A 17,768-nucleotide genomic window follows, 5' to 3' on the forward strand; every position below is an offset into this window, starting at 1 on the left:
CCAAAAAGGGTAGGAGACAGCGGACAACCTTGCTCGACCCCAATATCGCTTCTAAAACTTTCAGAAATCCTTGCTGAAGTTATAATTTTGACTTTCACCTCTTCATACAGCCTATGCACACTACTCTCAAATGTTTAGGAACCCTAAGTTCCTCCATTCTCTGCCAAAGCTTATCCTTAGGAACCAAGTCAAACACTTTTCTGAAATCAATAAAGCAACAAACTACTTCTTCCTTTTTCTCCCAAACTTTTTCAATGATGTGCCTTAAAGTTATACAATGATCAACTGTGGAATGTTTAGGTATAAAACCTGCTTGCCCTTTAGCACGCTTATCTCTTTCCTCTACCCACTTGCTAATTTTATTTTCTAGCATGCTTCCAAATAGCTTTGCAAATAAAGGGTTTATCATTAAGGTCCTATAATTGGAGGGATTATTGACGTCACCGCTCTTGAAAAGAGCTATTGCCAAACTAGTTGTCCAATCTGTGGGGAGCCCTTGTTGTATGATGTTGTTGAAGATTTTTGTAATGTGAGGTGCAAGAATCTTTGAGCCCCACTTTAAATATTCTGCTTGGAGTTCAGCTAAGTCTTTTGCTTTTCCAACACCCAACTTCTTGATACCCATCTCTACCTCTTGTGCCATGAAGAGTTCAATGTTAGTGTTGACCAAGGGGGGAGGGTCAACCTTGGGAACCTGCTCATAGAGTTGTCTTGCATAGTCAAACCATTGAGAAGCTGTAACATTATTTCCAATTTGTATCTTTTTCGGTTGGAGCTCCTTCCAAAATAATTTGGGATTATTTTTTCCAAGGAAGATTAGTTCTTCCCTCCTTGAAACCATGAAATTGACATTTTTCTTGCTTAATAAATGCTTGTAAGTTTTGAGCTTTATGTTGTCCTTGTTTGACTCTTTCCACATTCTCCTTGTCTCTTTGCATTCCTCGTCAAACCAAGTATTAACCGGAAAGCAATTTGTTTCAGACTTCTTAATTTTTGCTCTTTTGCACTTTGCAAGTGCGCATTGAATTAAATGTGTTAATTCATGAATATGAAGGTTGTGAATTGTAATTTTCCCCTTCTCGAAGAGCCTCTCGAGCGTCATTTTGAAGGTATTACAATTTTATAGGGTCAAAAGAATTCTACCCTATGGGAGATTTTGTTGGACATGCTGAATTTTCGACTATAATTGTTTCTTTCCAATCCAAGAGAAACATAAATAAATTGGCTTGTGATCTGATTTCAAGTCCCACAGCTGATCTCCAATCAAAATTTCCTCCATTTTCTCACTCAAACCATGCGAGCAAATTACATAATCTACCACACTTGCTCCATTGTAAGTATTTCAAGTGAAATTACTGGACTTTGTCCATCTAGTCAAGCCATTACAAATGACTAAATCAAAGGCCCCACATAGAGTAAGCAATTGTTCACCAAAGAGATTGCAACCCTTGTCCTCTAAAATTCTTTCCCACTGATGACTACTTTCCTCTGTAAGCCAAATAGGGTCACAATCATCTTTACAATGAAGAATGCTAGCTTGCTCACTTGCAGTCCTCGCATTGAAATCACCCACTATAAGGACTTCACCTAGCTGCAAATATGTTGCAATGTCCGCGTTTAAGGCTGCAAATGGATCTTTGTGGTCAAGCCTTCTACCTTTGTAGAATTTTGAACCCTATGGTGCAAAATAGCATGCTACAATTCTGATGTGGTTTCCATTTTATGATATTTTAAACCAAATGATTTACTTATGCGAGTCTTCTTTTTCTAACTGAATGAGACGACCTTCTTTCTCCCTTACTAAAACCATGATACCCCCGTGCCCTTTGCCATTCCCTGCTGCCTTTTTCCACACTGCCATCTTCTAGTATCCTTCAAATAAAGGTGTCTTGTACCCTTCATGCTCATGTGTTTCTATGAGGCAAAATATGTCTCTATCTTCCGCAATAGGCCCTAACCCAGGTCCTCGTCTCCATGGGTAACCTTTGCAGTTCCAACAAACTAATCTTAAGGAAACCTAGGTATGACTTGATTGCTATTTATTTTGACATGCAAGACTCACATTTAAGTCTTTGTCCCTGCTTTCCCATACTGACCTTACTTTCTGATTTCCTGTTGAAGAGTTTGTTGCCTCTTATTTATTACCATCTTGCTGCTCTGTTTTAGAAGGAGGTCCAAATCGTGCTATCACAGCTTTGCCTTTGTAAATCCATGCTCTCTTGCCTTCATCTTTTGCTGCCCTAACCTTTAAAATTTCATCCCTTCTTTCCTCTTGTTGTTTTACAGTTAAATCTTCTTCTAGGAAAAAATGAGAACCCCTCAAGAGATGTTTCTTGCTTAGAATGATATATTTATCACGCAAGCTAGGCATAATGACTTTTATGGGTCTGGCTCTCTCCTGTTAAACTTACCCACCCTCCATACTTGGCATATTTGTCCTTGCCGTAGCAATTTGTCTTTCAAGAAGTCTCTTGCAAGGTCAAGAGTACATTCATTTTTCCCATAATCTTTCACCCCTTTAATAATTATGTTTGCTGCCCTGTTTTGTTTTTCCTTGCCTTCACTAACTTGCATGTTGTCAACTTGAATATTTGTTTCTCCTTCCTTATTAGCAGAATTGCTAATAACTTGAGCCCAAGTTTTGGAAACTTTGGTGGAATCTCCTTTCATTTCTTCTCTTGCGTTCTCTTCATGGTTGTTTATTTGGGCAATCATTTTCCCTTTATCTTGGGATGATTTCACATTCACCACCTCTGTACTTTCCACTACAAATTTATTTATGTTTTGCACATCTGCCTTCATGCATTGCCATTCTGTCTTCCCTATCAAGAGAGGTTCCTGTAGCAATGCCACTTGTTCTTTTAATCTTAATAGAAATTGCCCATTCTAAAAAATCAATATTTCTTCACAATGATTTTAAATATTTCATTGGTAAAATAAGTGATAAATTCTATTTTAGTGAATTTTCATAATCTCAATATTTCAATTATTATTTTAATTGTGTATTACCAACTTAACACAAACACACTAAACAACTTAAATCTAATACATCAATTATTATTTTACATCAAAATACAACTTAACACTTCTATTGCTTTTTGCACATTTGGAGACAATTGCTAATAATAACATACTTACCTCAAAACACTTGTATCAACCATAAAATCAAATATTCTATCTCAGATTTTTTTGTTGTTGTTGTTTTGTTTTTGTTTTTTTTTTAATTAATCTAAGTCGCTGCCATTATATACCTAGGCTACGTGCAACGGCCTGCACAATAACAAGATAACAAGAGCCGAGACGTCAGCTATGAGGTCGCCTACTCTTTTAGCCAAGACACAACAGGTCATATGTATACTCAATGAGATTTGAACCCTCATCTCGGAGGTTATACCCCGGAAACTTACCGTTGAACCTTATATCACTGTATTGAGGTCAAATCCATGTTAATGGGCTGTACTTTTCCCACCAAGGTTTTAAAACCTAAACCCCATACCGTTAACCTCAAAACCCCAAATCCCACATAGCCAACTCTGATCCATTTAGTCTTGTGCCTTTTATTTTGACATGAAATTGCCTGCCAAAATAAATCGCATGAAAGCGAAGCAAACTCGCTCGCGCGTCCACTATTCTTTAGTGAAAACACCATCCAAAAGCGCAATGTGATACTATCTTGCAGCCCTTTCGGATATGCCAATCCATGGCAGCTGCATTAGATTGATTCTATCCCATGGCTTTAATTCTGCAGAATCACAGCACCAATCTCGTCAGAGGTGGCTACTTATCTTCAAACTGGTCACCCATTCACGGAAAATTTTGCAGTACACGGACGCGCCCAATATTGCTGTCAGCCAGACCCACGTTCATCATATGCTGCCTTGAACACGAAGGCAGAAAACCATTGAATAAGCCAGTGAAGGTTGTAGGGCTCGGGAATAGAACAAATGGCATCTTGGAGTTTTGCTCGAACTCGCCTCTTGTCTCATCATCAACAGTCGAATTCTGGTAACTCAAATTTTTGTTCACTCTGGCACATTAATGCTTACGTGAATTTTGAGTTAAAAGTTTTCTGATAAAATCGAGATGTGTTTGGTGTTGGCAAGAAAATTTAGAGTTTCTGTTATTAGCTTGCATTGATTGTTTTTAAGTGAATGGAGAGAGTCTGCTCATTTTTTTACATGTTGTCATCATATTGCATCAATTGGTGTGTGATTGTGCTTCTGAGATGTTACTCAGGCTCAAACATAGCTCTGTGTCTGTGTCTAGATAGTAAGGGTGATTTGGTGCGAGTGCGAGTGTGGGTGCAGATGTAGGTACAACTGCACTGGTTTTGAAATTTGGGCATGAGGTACATGTACAAGGAGGGTGCGGGAATTTCATATATATATAAGTGATATTGAAAAGTAGTAAAATACATACTTAAGAGCCTTGAAATGTAAGAGTTGGAAATTAAAATGTAAAACATTATTAATTATGACAATGACAATGTTGCAATCGCAATTTCTGTTCGACATTCATGGGTTGATTTTCGAAAATTTGAGCCTTCTCCATGTTCTACATCCTCCAGACCCTCAGTCAAGATACACTGGAGGTGCTTGTCAGTCTCAAGTTGTGAGTCATTTGTTGAGTTTGGAACTATATGGAGCTCCAGAAGGCTATCTGGCTGGATCTAATTGTCTGCACATACAACATCATCTGTAAACTGGTCCCATTTTTTAGAGGGATGAATCTTGTACCCTGGGCCTTTCCAGCAAGAAAATGACGGATACTATGAAAGTAAAGCGAGTGTTCTGCCTTCTTAGATCCCAGTTGGTTCTCTTCACTGAAGGATTAAAATCACAAGTGCATCAATTCCTTGTTCACGCTAAGAAGCTAGCTATGTATGAGAGTAAACATATAACAAATGCTTGTAGCTTTTAAGCATGAACACCATGAATTTGTCATTAGTCTTTTCTTCTGAATTTGGATCATAAATCTTCTTCATGGCTGTCATGAATCTCTTCATGACCTCTTTTTCACTTGAAGCCTGAAGGAGGCTTCTTCTTTGTTTACTAAGTCTAACAGTATTTTGGAGTCAAGAGTTGTAACTGTGAAAAATCTGTTACCCGATTCTTATTGCAACAACTGATGTTAATTCTTTTAATTGTTAATTTGATTAAACAATCTACTTGCTATGTGCTACGGCAAATATCGAATTAAATACACTGCAACCTACACAAATAAAAACTGTGGAAACTAAATACAACACATGAGAGAAATAATCATCACACACATCTACACAGTTATTTTTGGACAAATGTCCCCGGAAAAACCCAGTGTGGGAAAACTGGTGCAGCAGTTGAGGGTTTGTATTATTAAGCAGTAGTAAATTTGAGTACAATTCGTTGGATGCCCAACTGACTATCCGATATAGAGAGAAACTGGGCAAAAATAATAGTGAGATGGTCTCACCCTGTCACTAGAAGTTCCGACACTGATCTGCACTGGAGATGAGCCTCTGCATCACTCCCACGTAGTCACTGCATCACTGCAGCTGGGGCTACGCTGCATCTCTTTCTGATCCTCTGCTTGCTGGAAACTTCAGCTCTTAGGCCTTCCGGTCTCATACCTAAGCTTTTGGCTCTGGAACTCGACTTTCTCAGTGGAATTTCGTTCTCCCTCTGAAGCTTTGTGCAACCATAGCGTAGCTCTATGTGGCCTTGTGTCAGCTTCTCTGGATGTCTCTCTACCCTCTTTGCCTTGTACTCTCCGGTCCAGGAAACCTTCCCTCCGGATACTATCCCTGCCCCTCACTATAAGAAATCACTTCGAATCTCTCTTTGGTGACTGCTGCACTGCTCTCTTCAGAAATTCGATCTCTGATCTCTTACTCGATGTGATTTCCAAATGCCCATCAAGGCTCCTCTTATAATCCTTCAGTTGAGAACCAACGGCCCAGATTAGATGCTAATCAATGGCTCAGATCATTTTGGCTTGATCCTCGCCTTCTTCTAGAAGTTTCACCCACAGTTTGATTAATACCCTTTAATTATTTTAATTTCCTAAGTTTATACTTAGGCCTCCATTAAAAATAATTAATTATTTAAATAAAACAGTCTCTAGGTGGAATTTCCCAAAACGATTTATGGGTATTGTGGAATACATGTGTCCAAGCCTACCTACAAATTTAGAGGCTTAGAGCATATCCGATGCTACCAAAAATCAACACTCCCTCTTAGTGAGGAATGTGCTCTAGTAATGCAACCTACTGAAGCATTACTTTGACTCTGAAACATCTCTCTCTGCGCTGCTAATGTTTGACATTGTTGCCCACCAACTACTGTGCAAATGCTGCATCTGTACTGCTGTTGACACTGCCACTGCCAACACTGCATCTGTACTGCAACCCTCATAAGTTCTGCATTTGTGCTGCTGCTGGTACTGCCACTGCCAATACTTCATCTGCACTGCAACCTTCTCCAACTGCTGTTGTTACTGCATCAACAACAAAAAAGCATCCAAAATTACTGAATAGGTGTTCAACATGATGCATCTGTTGCTGGAATTCCGATTGTTGCTAGTCTCTGCATTGATCTTCTGAAGCCTTTGCGCTGTTGCTGACTCTGCACTGCTGCCAACTCTGCTCTGCGCTGCTCAGTCTCTGGCGCTCCTAGCCATTGCAACTGTCACTCTGACACTCCTCTGCACCAACTGACACTGGTCCATTCTGCTACTTTTGATATGGGCTCCCGTAGCAAGGTATTGATTCGAGAGGTGGACTCCTCAAGGATCCTGTCCATCTGTAGTTCTTTTGAACTACAATTCTAGATCACCCCACCTCTCCCTTGGAGGTATCTGGGCAACGATGACAAACTCCTCCTACTCGACCTTTGCAGATGCAGCCTTCGGATCATGCTTCTCGTCCTTGTCCTTCTTCTTGAGAGGACACTGTGTAGTGTAGTGACCAAATTCACCACATCGGAAGCACTTGATCTTTGAGACGTCCTTCTTCTACCTCCGCTGCTCCTGCTACCCCTTAGATGCGAGGGCTGCATTCTCTTCCTCCTCCTTGGGCTTTGTCCCACTGCTGCTGCTGCTGTAAAGTTTGCACTTGACCAAGTCTCTCCTCATCTCTTCTTGCTGAAGAGTGGCCCGCATCCCTTCCCAATCCGACAATCTCTCTTTGCCCAGGATGCTTTGGACAAATACTTGCCATTCTTCTAAAACTGAATTTAGGGCCAGCCTCACCATCTCAGTAGGTTGAGGTGTTGACCCCACAACTGCCAACGAGTCTCGGGTTTCCTGAAGCCTTGTCAGGAACAGATCAACGCATTCCCCCTTCTGCATCTGCGTGGATCTCATTTTTTGCTCCAAGTACATCTTCCACTGCTCGGAAGATCCTTTGTATAGTGTGGCCAATGCTTCTCACATCTGTCGGACAGTATCCTTGCCGGCAATGTGACACACAACATGATCTCTCACTCTGTCGAGGATCAATTGCTTGGCCTTTGCCATCTCCCCCTTGTACTTCTTGGGCGAATCTGGATCCGCGGGTACAACTACCGCATTATCGAAATAGGTTTTGAGAAAGTGCTCATCTAGAAGGCATGATATCCTTGCCTTCCAGATCACATAATTGGATGCACCATCCAACTGATCTTGATCTCGCAGTCCATTAGCTGCCATCTCTGCCAACGAAAATGTCGAATTGCCTCCTCTCTCCTTTGCGCAACATTAGGCTGGCGTACGCACTCCCTGTTGGAGTTAGTAGAATAACTTCTCTTCGCTGCTGCTTAGCAATAGAGAAATCGAATTCCCTGGCTAGGAATTCTCTGAGGAAGAAATTCCCTCAATAGTGTCTCCTCTCTCCCACTGACGCTATTTTGCTAGCAACTGTTGCAAAATATCTGCGTCCCAGCTGAAGATCTGCGCTACAAGGAAAAATATGCTGCTCCCTTCTGCCTCTAGAAAGCTTCGATTTGGAGATCGAATTTCTCTGTCGACTCACTCAGAGAAATCAAATTCTCCTCAAAATTTCAACCTTCAGGACCAAGGACTACGCTGCCTTAGGGGTTTTGAAGTGCTGCCTCTGCAGTAATTTCGAACTCCCTCTTCCTTTCGGCGACTAAGCTCTCCTGCTCATGATCTGTGCTTTGATACCATGTGAAAAATCGGTTACCCGATTCCTACTGTAGCAACTGATGTTAATTCTTCTAATTGTTAATTCGATTAAACAATTTACTTGCTGTGTGCTATCAAATTAAATACCTGTAGCCTAAATGAATAAAAACTGCAGAAACTAAATACAACACAGGAGAGAAATAATCATCACACACATCTACACAATTATTTTTGGACAAATGTCCCCAAAAAAACCCAGTGTGGGAAAACCGATGCAACAACTGAGGGTTTGTATTATTAAGCAGTAGTAAATCTGAGTACAATTCGTTCGATGCCCAACTGGCTATCTGATACAGAGAGAAACTGGGCAAAAATAATAGTGAGATGATCTCACCCTATCATTGGAAGAACCGACACTGATCTGCACCATAGTTTTAAAAACCGGAATCGGTGACCGGACCGGTGCACCTAATGAACCAGCTTTTGAACCAGAACAAGTCGAACCGGGACTGGTCAGGTCTAAACGAACTAGTTTTTAAAAAATACATTAAATAATTAAATTTTAATGAAAAAAACTATTTTTAAGATTTAAAACCATGATTCCAAGCCAATAGAGACAAAATATGCAAAGTTTGCTCATTTATATACCATGTAAAGGTGAATATATCAAAATGGCACCGAGTGCAATACATATCATCGACAAAATTGTTGGACACAGATTGTCATTGATGTCAATATGGCAATATTCAGGAGGAGGAGACAGAGCATATCGGAGTCAAGAGGAGCAAATGGACCGAGAGGAGCAGATGGAGCAAGAGGAGCCAAGAGGAGCAATATATATAGAGCCATCGGTATATGCCAAAGAGAAGGTGCACACAGAGCCATCGGTGGAGCTGCAGGAGGAACCATATAGCAAGGAAGCATATCAGAGTCATCAGGAGCTATCGGAGGAGCAATGGATGTGTTTAAAAGCAAACAGAGGACGCAGAGAGCCATCAGAGCAAATAAGAGAAAACAAAGCCATCGGGAGGATTATAGTGTATATGGTATCAAAAGATAATTATATATATATAGCAGGCGGAATACACCATTGCTGAAACCGTTGTTGAACACGGTTGAAACTCCTGGAGAAAAGTTGCTGAAACACCAATTTCTCCATTGCTGAAACACCGACACTTGTCAAAAATTTGCTGATACACCAGTTTCAGCGTTGCTGCAACACCAGTCTCAGCGTTGCTGTAACACCAGTTTCAGCGTTGCTGAAACACCAATTTCAGCGTTGCTGAAACACCACTTTCGGCGTTGCTGAAACACCTCCGCGACGACATTATATTTCCGCGTTGATAAAACACCTCCGCGACGACATTATATTTTTGTGACACCATCAATCGAAGGTAATCATGAGGAAGATAAAGCGAATGGAGGAGGGAAGCCGGAAGGTCAAGCAAGTGTTGAGGAAGCCGAAGCTCAAGCGAGCGAGGAGGAAGCCAAAGAGCCATTGAGTAAGTGGAAATGAACGGACAAAGGCATGAGAATGTATAAAACAGTAAAAACAGGGAATTGTTGTTGCTGCTATTGTTGCTGTAGCTGTTGTTGCTGTAGCTGCTATTGCTGTTGCTGTAGCTGTTGTTGCTGTAGCTGCTATTGCTATTGCTGCTGTTGCTGTAGCTGTTGTTGCTGTAGCTGTTGTTGCTGTAGCTGCTATTGCTGTTGCTGCTGTTGCTGCAGCTGCTGAAATACGCTGTGAAGGCCGTTACAACTGCTGAAAGTTGCTGAAATACGCTGGAGGAAATAGAGGCCGTATGAGGGTCCAACAGAACAGAAAGAGGGTGCAGCAAAACAGAAAGAGGGATGAAGGACCAACAGAACAGTAGGCAGTCGAAGGGGAGAAACAGCCAGCAGAGAAATAGTCATGCTGAAGCATTCATTGTGACAATGAGAACTTAAGCTTGAACAAAAAATTGTTCTTTATACAGAGTTTAGTGCAGCTAACAGAAGACTGACTAAAGCTGTGTGAAGACATTATCAGAGAGAAAAATGGCTATTGGAGACTATGTGTGGGCAGTGTGCAAAGTTGTAAAGACTCATTCATAAGAAGACTGGTTGTCATTGATACTGTAGCTTGGAGACTACAGTGAAGCTGTAAATAGATAGAACTCAGCAGAGAAGAGTTCTGAGGGCAGAAGGATTGGAGTCCTTGGGGTTGGTGCCTCAAAAGTGAGAAGGATTGAAGTCCTTGGGCTGGTGCCTCAGAAGTAAGTAGGATTGGAGTCCTTGGGGTTGAAGCCTCAGAAGTAGGAAGGATTGAAGTCCTTGAGAGTTTGTGCTCCTAAGTCCAAGATTGGTGTCTTGGCAAAATAGAGTTGGTGCTCTGGAGGTTGGAGCCTCACCAAAGTCCAAGTTGGAGCTTGGCAACTGATTGCAACCATCTATATATTGTATCTATTTTACTGCACAGTTTATATTAATAAAAGCATTTATTCTTGCTGTTCTGAATATATATGTTTTAACTGGTAAAACAATAGTGGGAAAAAGAAATACTGATTCACCCCCCCCTCTCAGTATTTCCAACAATTGGTATCAGAGCAGGCTTCTTCATTCTAGCCTAACAGCTTGAAGAAGGATCAGCAACCATGATGAGAAATCATGAAGCATCAGGAAAACCTCCTCTGTTTGATGGCACTAACTTTGGGTTTTGGAAGAAAAGAATGACTTACTATTTAATGTCCCTTGGACCTGAAGTCTGGCATTTTTGTCAAACTGAATACCGAGCGACTTCCACTCTTCCAACAGACCAAGACGAGAGGAAAGCCTACATTGCAAATGCAAAAGCCATGAACTCTATCACTAGTGGAATCACTGATTCTGAGTTTACAAAAATCATGCACTGTAACTCTGCCAGAGAAATGTGGGAGAAGCTAGTTAGTTTGTACGATGGAGACTCAAAAGTCAAAAAGGCAAAGCTTCAAACTCACAGAAGACAATTTGAAAGTTTGAAGATGGAAGAGGAAGAAGATATTGCAGCATACCTCCTCCGAGTAGCTGAAGTGGTAAATTCCCTGAAAGGATTGGACGAAAAGGTTGAAGAAAGTACTATTGTACAAAAGGTATTAAGGTCCCTTCCAGACAAATTTGACTCCAAAATAAGTGCTATAGAAGAATCAAAGGATCTTGACACCCTCAAAATGGATGAACTCCATGGAATTCTCACTGCCTATGAAATGAGGAAAGGAGGACCTAGCTCCAAAGATGCAGCATTCAAGGCCTTAAAGTCAAAGAAAGGGAAAGAAAGGAATGACTGTAGTGATGAGTCAGATGTGGAATCCGAATTGGCTCAATATGTACGAAAGCTGAAGAGAGGATCTAAGCTTAAAGGCAAGTATCCTCTTATCTGTTTTAAATGTGGTAAAATAGGTCATTATGCAGCAAAATGTCCTCATAAACATGACAGTGATGACGAAAGAAATTCTAAAAGAATGACATATAAAAAGAAAGGGTTCAATAAGAAAAACCTTCTCTCTAAGCAAGATGAGTCTGATGAGGATGAGTTTATGGTCATCAAAAAGAAATCAGATGAGGAAAGCGATCATGATGAAAGCCAAGAAGCACTATTCATGGCACTCACAGATGATGATGACTCGGGGCAAGAAGGAAATGTGGATGAACTGTTAATAAGTGCCATTGAAGAGAATGAGAAACTACGGAACAAAATTATCTCTCTCAAAGTGGAAAACGAGGAAATAAGAAGGAGAGAAGATCTCTTGAAAACAAAGCTTAAGGAAAAAGAAGAGACTTGTGAAGAACGAGAGGCCGAAGTAGTATCTCTGAGAAAGGAGTTGGAGCAAATTAAAAAGGGATGTAAAAGCTCTCAAATACTTGATAGTATTATGAAAAATCAAAAACCTCAACATGATAAGTCTGGAATAGGTTTCAAGGGAGAATCCTCAAGCACTAAGAATAGTGCGAAAAGCTATGCCGATGCACTTTCCTGCAACCCAAAAGATGAAAAAGTTTCTTATCAAAAGTGCGTCCCAGATTCCAAGAATCAAGAAAGATTTATTCCAAAGAAGAATGTGGAGTCGAATCATGGACACTACAGCAAATACAAACCTGTACTCCACCAAGGGCCCATCAAAAATCCAAAGGACGAGGGAGGAGTAATTCTCAGAAAGGAAGGCGAATTAAACCGTGGTTGCTTCAAAACCATATTTCTTGGACACTGTTTTCACTGTAAAAACTTCGGTCACCAAGCTAGACACTGTATGGCTCGCAGAAGTGAAAAGACAACGCAAAATGACCGAGTAATCAACTCATATGCTCCCAAAAGACAGGGACAAATCAAAACCTTCAACTCATTCGATCCCTTGACTAAATTTGATCTGACTTGCTCTTTTTGCTACAATAATGGACACTATGAACAAAACTGCCCACTCAAAGGAAGAAAGACGAGCAGCAAGATCTCTGCAATGGACAAATGCGGCCTGGCTCTATTTGCGCAAAATAATGGAAACCAGTGGTTTGTGGATAGTGGGTGCTCCAGACACATGACAGGAGACAAAAGGAAATTTATCTCACTGAGCAAAAAGGAAGGGAATGTGTCCTTTGGAAGCGGAACTGGCAAAATTGCAGGAAGAGGAACAGTTACTTTGATCAATGGAAAAGGAAAAGCTCAAGATGCTCTGTTGGTTGATGGACTCAAACACAACCTTCTGAGTGTCAGCCAAATTTGTGATCAAGGACATAAGGTTGTCTTCAGCACCAAAGACTGTGAAATAAGGAACTCTGTCTCTGGAAAACTTGTGGCAAAAGGAGTAAGAACACCAGACAATATTTATGTTCTGAACAAGATTCAGGAGAACAAATGCTACTTGAGTCAGGCAGATGAGAGCTGGTTGTGGCACAAGAGACTTGGACATACCAGCTTCGAAAATCTGGTCAATATCAGCAAAATCAAAGCTGTACAAGACATCCCAAGGTTGTCCAAACCAAAGCAAGCAGTGTGTGGTCCATGTCAACATGGAAAACAGACCAGAACCAGCCACAAGACAAAGGAACACTGTACATCAAAGCCCTTGGAGATCATCCATGCTGATGTGTGTGGGCCAACTAGAAATCAAGCACTCCAAGGAGAAAGGTACTTTGTGTTATTTGTTGATGATTATACTAGAATGATGTGGATATATTTCATAAAGTATAAATCTGAAACTTTTGAGTGTTTTAAGAATCTAAAATCCCTTATAGAAAACGAAAAAGATTCAAAAATTAAGTGTCTCAGAACAGACAGAGGAGGAGAATTCACATCAAACGAGTTCAGTGAGTTCTGCAATATTCATGGAATTAAAAGGGAATTCTCGGCTGCCAGAACACCTCAGCAAAATGGGGTAGTTGAAAGACGAAACCGAACTGTCCAAGAAATGGCAAGAACCATGCTGTTAGCAGCAGACCTACAACCTAAATTCTGGAGGGAAGCAGTAGGGACAGCTGTCTATACATTGAATCGGACTCAATTAAGACCAAATTGTGATAAAACTCCTTATGAGCTATGGAAAGGGAGACCTGCTTCGGTGAAGTATTTCAAAATATTTGGAAGCAAGTGCTTCATAAAAATAAATGATGGTTCACCTGGAAAATTTGATTCTCGGGTTGATGAGGGGATATTTCTTGGATACTCTCCACGGAGCAAGGCTTACAAATGCTACAATTTTCGACTGAAGAAAATAGTGGAAAGCATCGATGTTAAGGTTGACGAAGATCTTCCAGAAAAGGAAATTGAAGAACAGGAAGATGACTTTCTCATTGAAGAAGAAGAATCTAAAGAAGAAGAGATAGATGATGAAGAAGAAGAAGAGGAAAGAGAACCGGCTTATACTCCTTCAAAGATGAAGTATGTAGAAAGATACCATCCAGAAGAACAGATCATTGGCGATAAAGATGAAGGTGTGCAGACCAGAAGAAGGATAACAACCTCACCCAAGAGAAAAGCCATTGCCCTCCTATCTATGATAGAACCAGAAACATTCACAGAAGCAAGTAAGGATCCTCATTGGGTAAAAGCAATGGAAGAAGAAATATTCCAAATTGAGAAGAACAAGACATGGGAGCTGGTACCTCGTCCGAAGGACAAAAACATAATAGGAACCAAATGGGTGTTCAAAAATAAAATGAATGAGGAAGGACAGGTTATCAGAAACAAGGCAAGACTTGTTTGCAAAGGCTATTCGCAAATTGAAGGAGTTGACTTTGAAGAGACGTTTGCACCAGTGGCCCGTATGGAAGCTATCAGGATGTTTTTAGCATTTGCTTGCTCGAAAGGATTCAAAATCTATCAAATGGACGTGAAATCAGCATTTCTAAATGGGGAACTCAAGGAGGAAGTCTACATGGAGCAGCCAGAAGGTTTTGATCTGACAGCAGGAAAGGACCTAGTCTGTAAGCTGAAAAAGGCTTTGTATGGGTTGAAACAAGCTCCTAGAGCTTGGTATGCAAGACTGGATAACTATCTCCAACAACAAGGCTTCAAAAAGGGAGTGGCTGGAAGCAATCTATACATAAAGACAGATCAAGGTAAGTTACTAGTTGCTCTTGTTTATGTCGATGATCTGATTTTTGCTAGTAATAATGATGAAATGAGCCATGAATTTTCTCAAAGCATGGAAAAAGAATTTGAGATGTCAATGATAGGAGAACTGTCCCACTTCCTTGGACTTCAAGTATCTCAAACCAGAGCAGGATTGTGTATATCTCAAGGCAAATATCTAAAAGACATGCTCAAAAAATATGGAATGGAGGACTGTGCACCCATGAGCACTCCCATGACCACAAACTGCAAACTGAGCAAAGATGATGACTCCCCTCTAGTAGATGCAACTCATTACAGGTCAATGATTGGATCCCTTCTATACTTAACAGCTACACGACCAGACATAATGCAAGCAGTAGGAATGGTGGGAAGATTTCAATCGGCTCCCAAACAATCTCATTTATTAGCTGTAAAAAGAATTCTCAGATACCTGAAGGGAACTTCTGATTTCGGTCTTTGGTACCCAAGGAACTCAACACTGACTGTAACTGCATACACCGATGCTGATTGGGCTGGAAATATAGATGATCGGAAAAGTACTAGTGGAAATGCATTCTTCCTAGGAGACTGTTTGGTATCCTGGCTCAGCAAAAAACAGTCATCCATATCATTATATACAACCGAAGCCGAGTATATCGCTGCAGCAGACTGTTGCTCTCAGATACTTTGGATGAAGGAAGCACTAAAAGATGTCGACATATGTACAGATCAACCAATTACCATTTATTGTGACAACACTAGTGCTATCAGTCTCAGCAAAAATCCAGTGATGCACTCAAGAACCAAACACATACCAATCAAGTATCATTTCCTCCGTGAGCAAGTAGCTGAACAAAACATCGCACTGGAATATATCAGTACTAAGGAGCAAATAGCTGATATTTTCACAAAACCTCTTCCTCGGGAAGCATTCGAACATCTGCGACAAAAGATGGGGGTTATTTCTTTATCATCACTCAAGTTCATTCATAAAGATGCAGCAAGACAGGGGGAGCAGCTTGACAGGGGGAGTTCGTAGCATTCCTTTGCCATTGATGTCAAAGGGGGAGAAGGCAGGAGAATATTGCCATCAATAACAAAGGGGGAGATTGTTGGACACAGATTGTCATTGATGTCAATATGGCAATATTCAAGAGGAGGAGACAGAGCATATCGGAGTCAAGAGGAGCAAATGGACCGAGAGGAGCAGATGGAGCAAGAGGAGCCAAGAGGAGCAATATATATAGAGCCATCGGTATATGCCAAAGAGAAGGTGCACACAGAGCCATCGGTGGAGCTGCAGGAGGAACCATATAGCAAGGAAGCATATCAGAGTCATCAGGAGCTATCGGAGGAGCAATGGATGTGTTTAAAAGCAAACAGAGGACGCAGAGAGCCATCAGAGCAAATAAGAGCAAACAAAGCCATCGGGAGGATTATAGTGTATATGGTATCAAAAGATAATTATATATATATAGCAGGCAGAATACACCATTGCTGAAACCGTTGTTGAACACGGTTGAAACTCCTGGAGAAAAGTTGCTGAAACACCAATTTCTCCATTGCTGAAACACCGACACTTGTCAAAAATTTGCTGATACACCAGTTTCAGCGTTGTTGCAACACCAGTCTCAGCGTTGCTGTAACACCAGTTTCAGCGTTGCTGAAACACCAATTTCAGCGTTGCTGAAACACCACTTTCGGCGTTGCTGAAACACCTCCGCGACGACATTATATTTCCACGTTGATAAAACACCTCCGCGACGACATTATATTTTTGTGACACCATCAATCGAAGGTAATCATGAGGAAGATAAAGCGAATGGAGGAGGGAAGCCGGAAGGTCAAGCAAGTGTTGAGGAAGCCGAAGCTCAAGCGAGCGAGGAGGAAGCCAAAGAGCCATTGAGTAAGTGGAAATGAACGGACAAAGGCATGAGAATGTATAAAACAGTAAAAACAGGGAATTGTTGTTGCTGCTATTGTTGCTGTAGCTGTTGTTGCTGTAGCTGCTATTGCTGTTGCTGTAGTTGTTGTTGCTGTAGCTGCTATTGCTGTTGCTGTAGCTGTTGTTGCTGTAGCTGCTATTGCTGTTGCAGTTGTTGCTGCTGTTGCTGTAGCTGTTGTTGCTGTAGCTGCTATTGCTGTTGCTGCAGCTGCTGAAAGTTGCTGAAATACGCTGTGAAGGCCGTTACAACTGCTGAAAGTTGCTGAAATACGCTGGAGGAAATAGAGGCCGTATGAGGGTCCAACAGAACAGAAAGAGGGTGCAGCAAAACAGAAAGAGGGATGAAGGACCAACAGAACAGTAGGCAGTCGAAGGGGAGAAACAGCCAGCAGAGAAATAGTCATGCTGAAGCATTCATTGTGACAATGAGAACTTAAGCTTGAACAGAAAATTGTTCTTTATACAGAGTTTAGTGCAGCTAACAGAAGACTGACTAAAGCTGTGTGAAGACATTATCAGAGAGAAAAATGGCTATTGGAGACTATGTGTGGGCAGTGTGCAAAGTTGTAAAGACTCATTCATAAGAAGACTGGTTGTCATTGATACTGTAGCTTGGAGACTACAGTGAAGCTGTAAATAGATAGAACTCAGCAGAGAAGAGTTCTGAGAGCAGAAGGATTGGAGTCCTTGGGGTTGGTGCCTCAAAAGTGAGAAGGATTGAAGTCCTTGGGCTAGTGCCTCAGAAGTAAGTAGGATTGGAGTCCTTGGGGTTGAAGCCTCAGAAGTAGGAAGGATTGAAGTCCTTGAGAGTTTGTGCTCCTAAGTCCAAGATTGGTGTCTTGGCAAAATAGAGTTGGTGCTCTGGAGGTTGGAGCCTCACCAAAGTCCAAGTTGGAGCTTGGCAACTGATTGCAACCATCTATATATTGTATCTATTTTATTGCACAGTTTATATTAATAAAAGCATTTATTCTTGCTGTTCTGAATATATATGTTTTAACTGGTAAAACAATAGTGGGAAAAAGAAATACTGATTCACCCCCCCCTCTCAGTATTTCCAACAAAAATACATAAGCAATGAGGCTCTAAATTGCCTATAAAGTCCAAAAGAAATGCTACAAGCTATGAGGCCATTGGCTTACTACAAGACTACAAGTCTAGACT

The 17,768-nt window shown here is 41.1% G+C and overlaps 1 protein-coding gene across 2 annotated transcripts in view; it reads left to right on the forward strand.

The window, feature by feature from the left end:
* The first annotated feature begins 3,527 nt into the window (after window positions 1-3,527).
* The window catches only part of LOC149225628 (protein ACCUMULATION AND REPLICATION OF CHLOROPLASTS 3, chloroplastic-like), a 514,713-nt gene continuing 500,472 nt past the window's right edge, over window positions 3,528-17,768 (forward strand). The window contains exon 1 of one of the 2 annotated variants that reach the window (XM_089377212.1): window positions 3,528-4,005. In XM_089377212.1, coding sequence (XP_089233338.1) covers window positions 3,731-4,005 — 275 coding nt within the window. In that variant the 5' untranslated portion in view covers window positions 3,528-3,730. The remainder of the gene's footprint in view (window positions 4,006-17,768) is intronic. The other variant, XM_089377213.1, reaches the window with a different exon arrangement.

This window comes from Pinus tabuliformis, chromosome J (assembly GCF_031772625.1).
Source record: "Pinus tabuliformis cultivar Carrire ecotype Pingquan chromosome J, CPIR1, whole genome shotgun sequence".
Taxonomy (NCBI): domain Eukaryota; kingdom Viridiplantae; phylum Streptophyta; class Pinopsida; order Pinales; family Pinaceae; genus Pinus; species Pinus tabuliformis.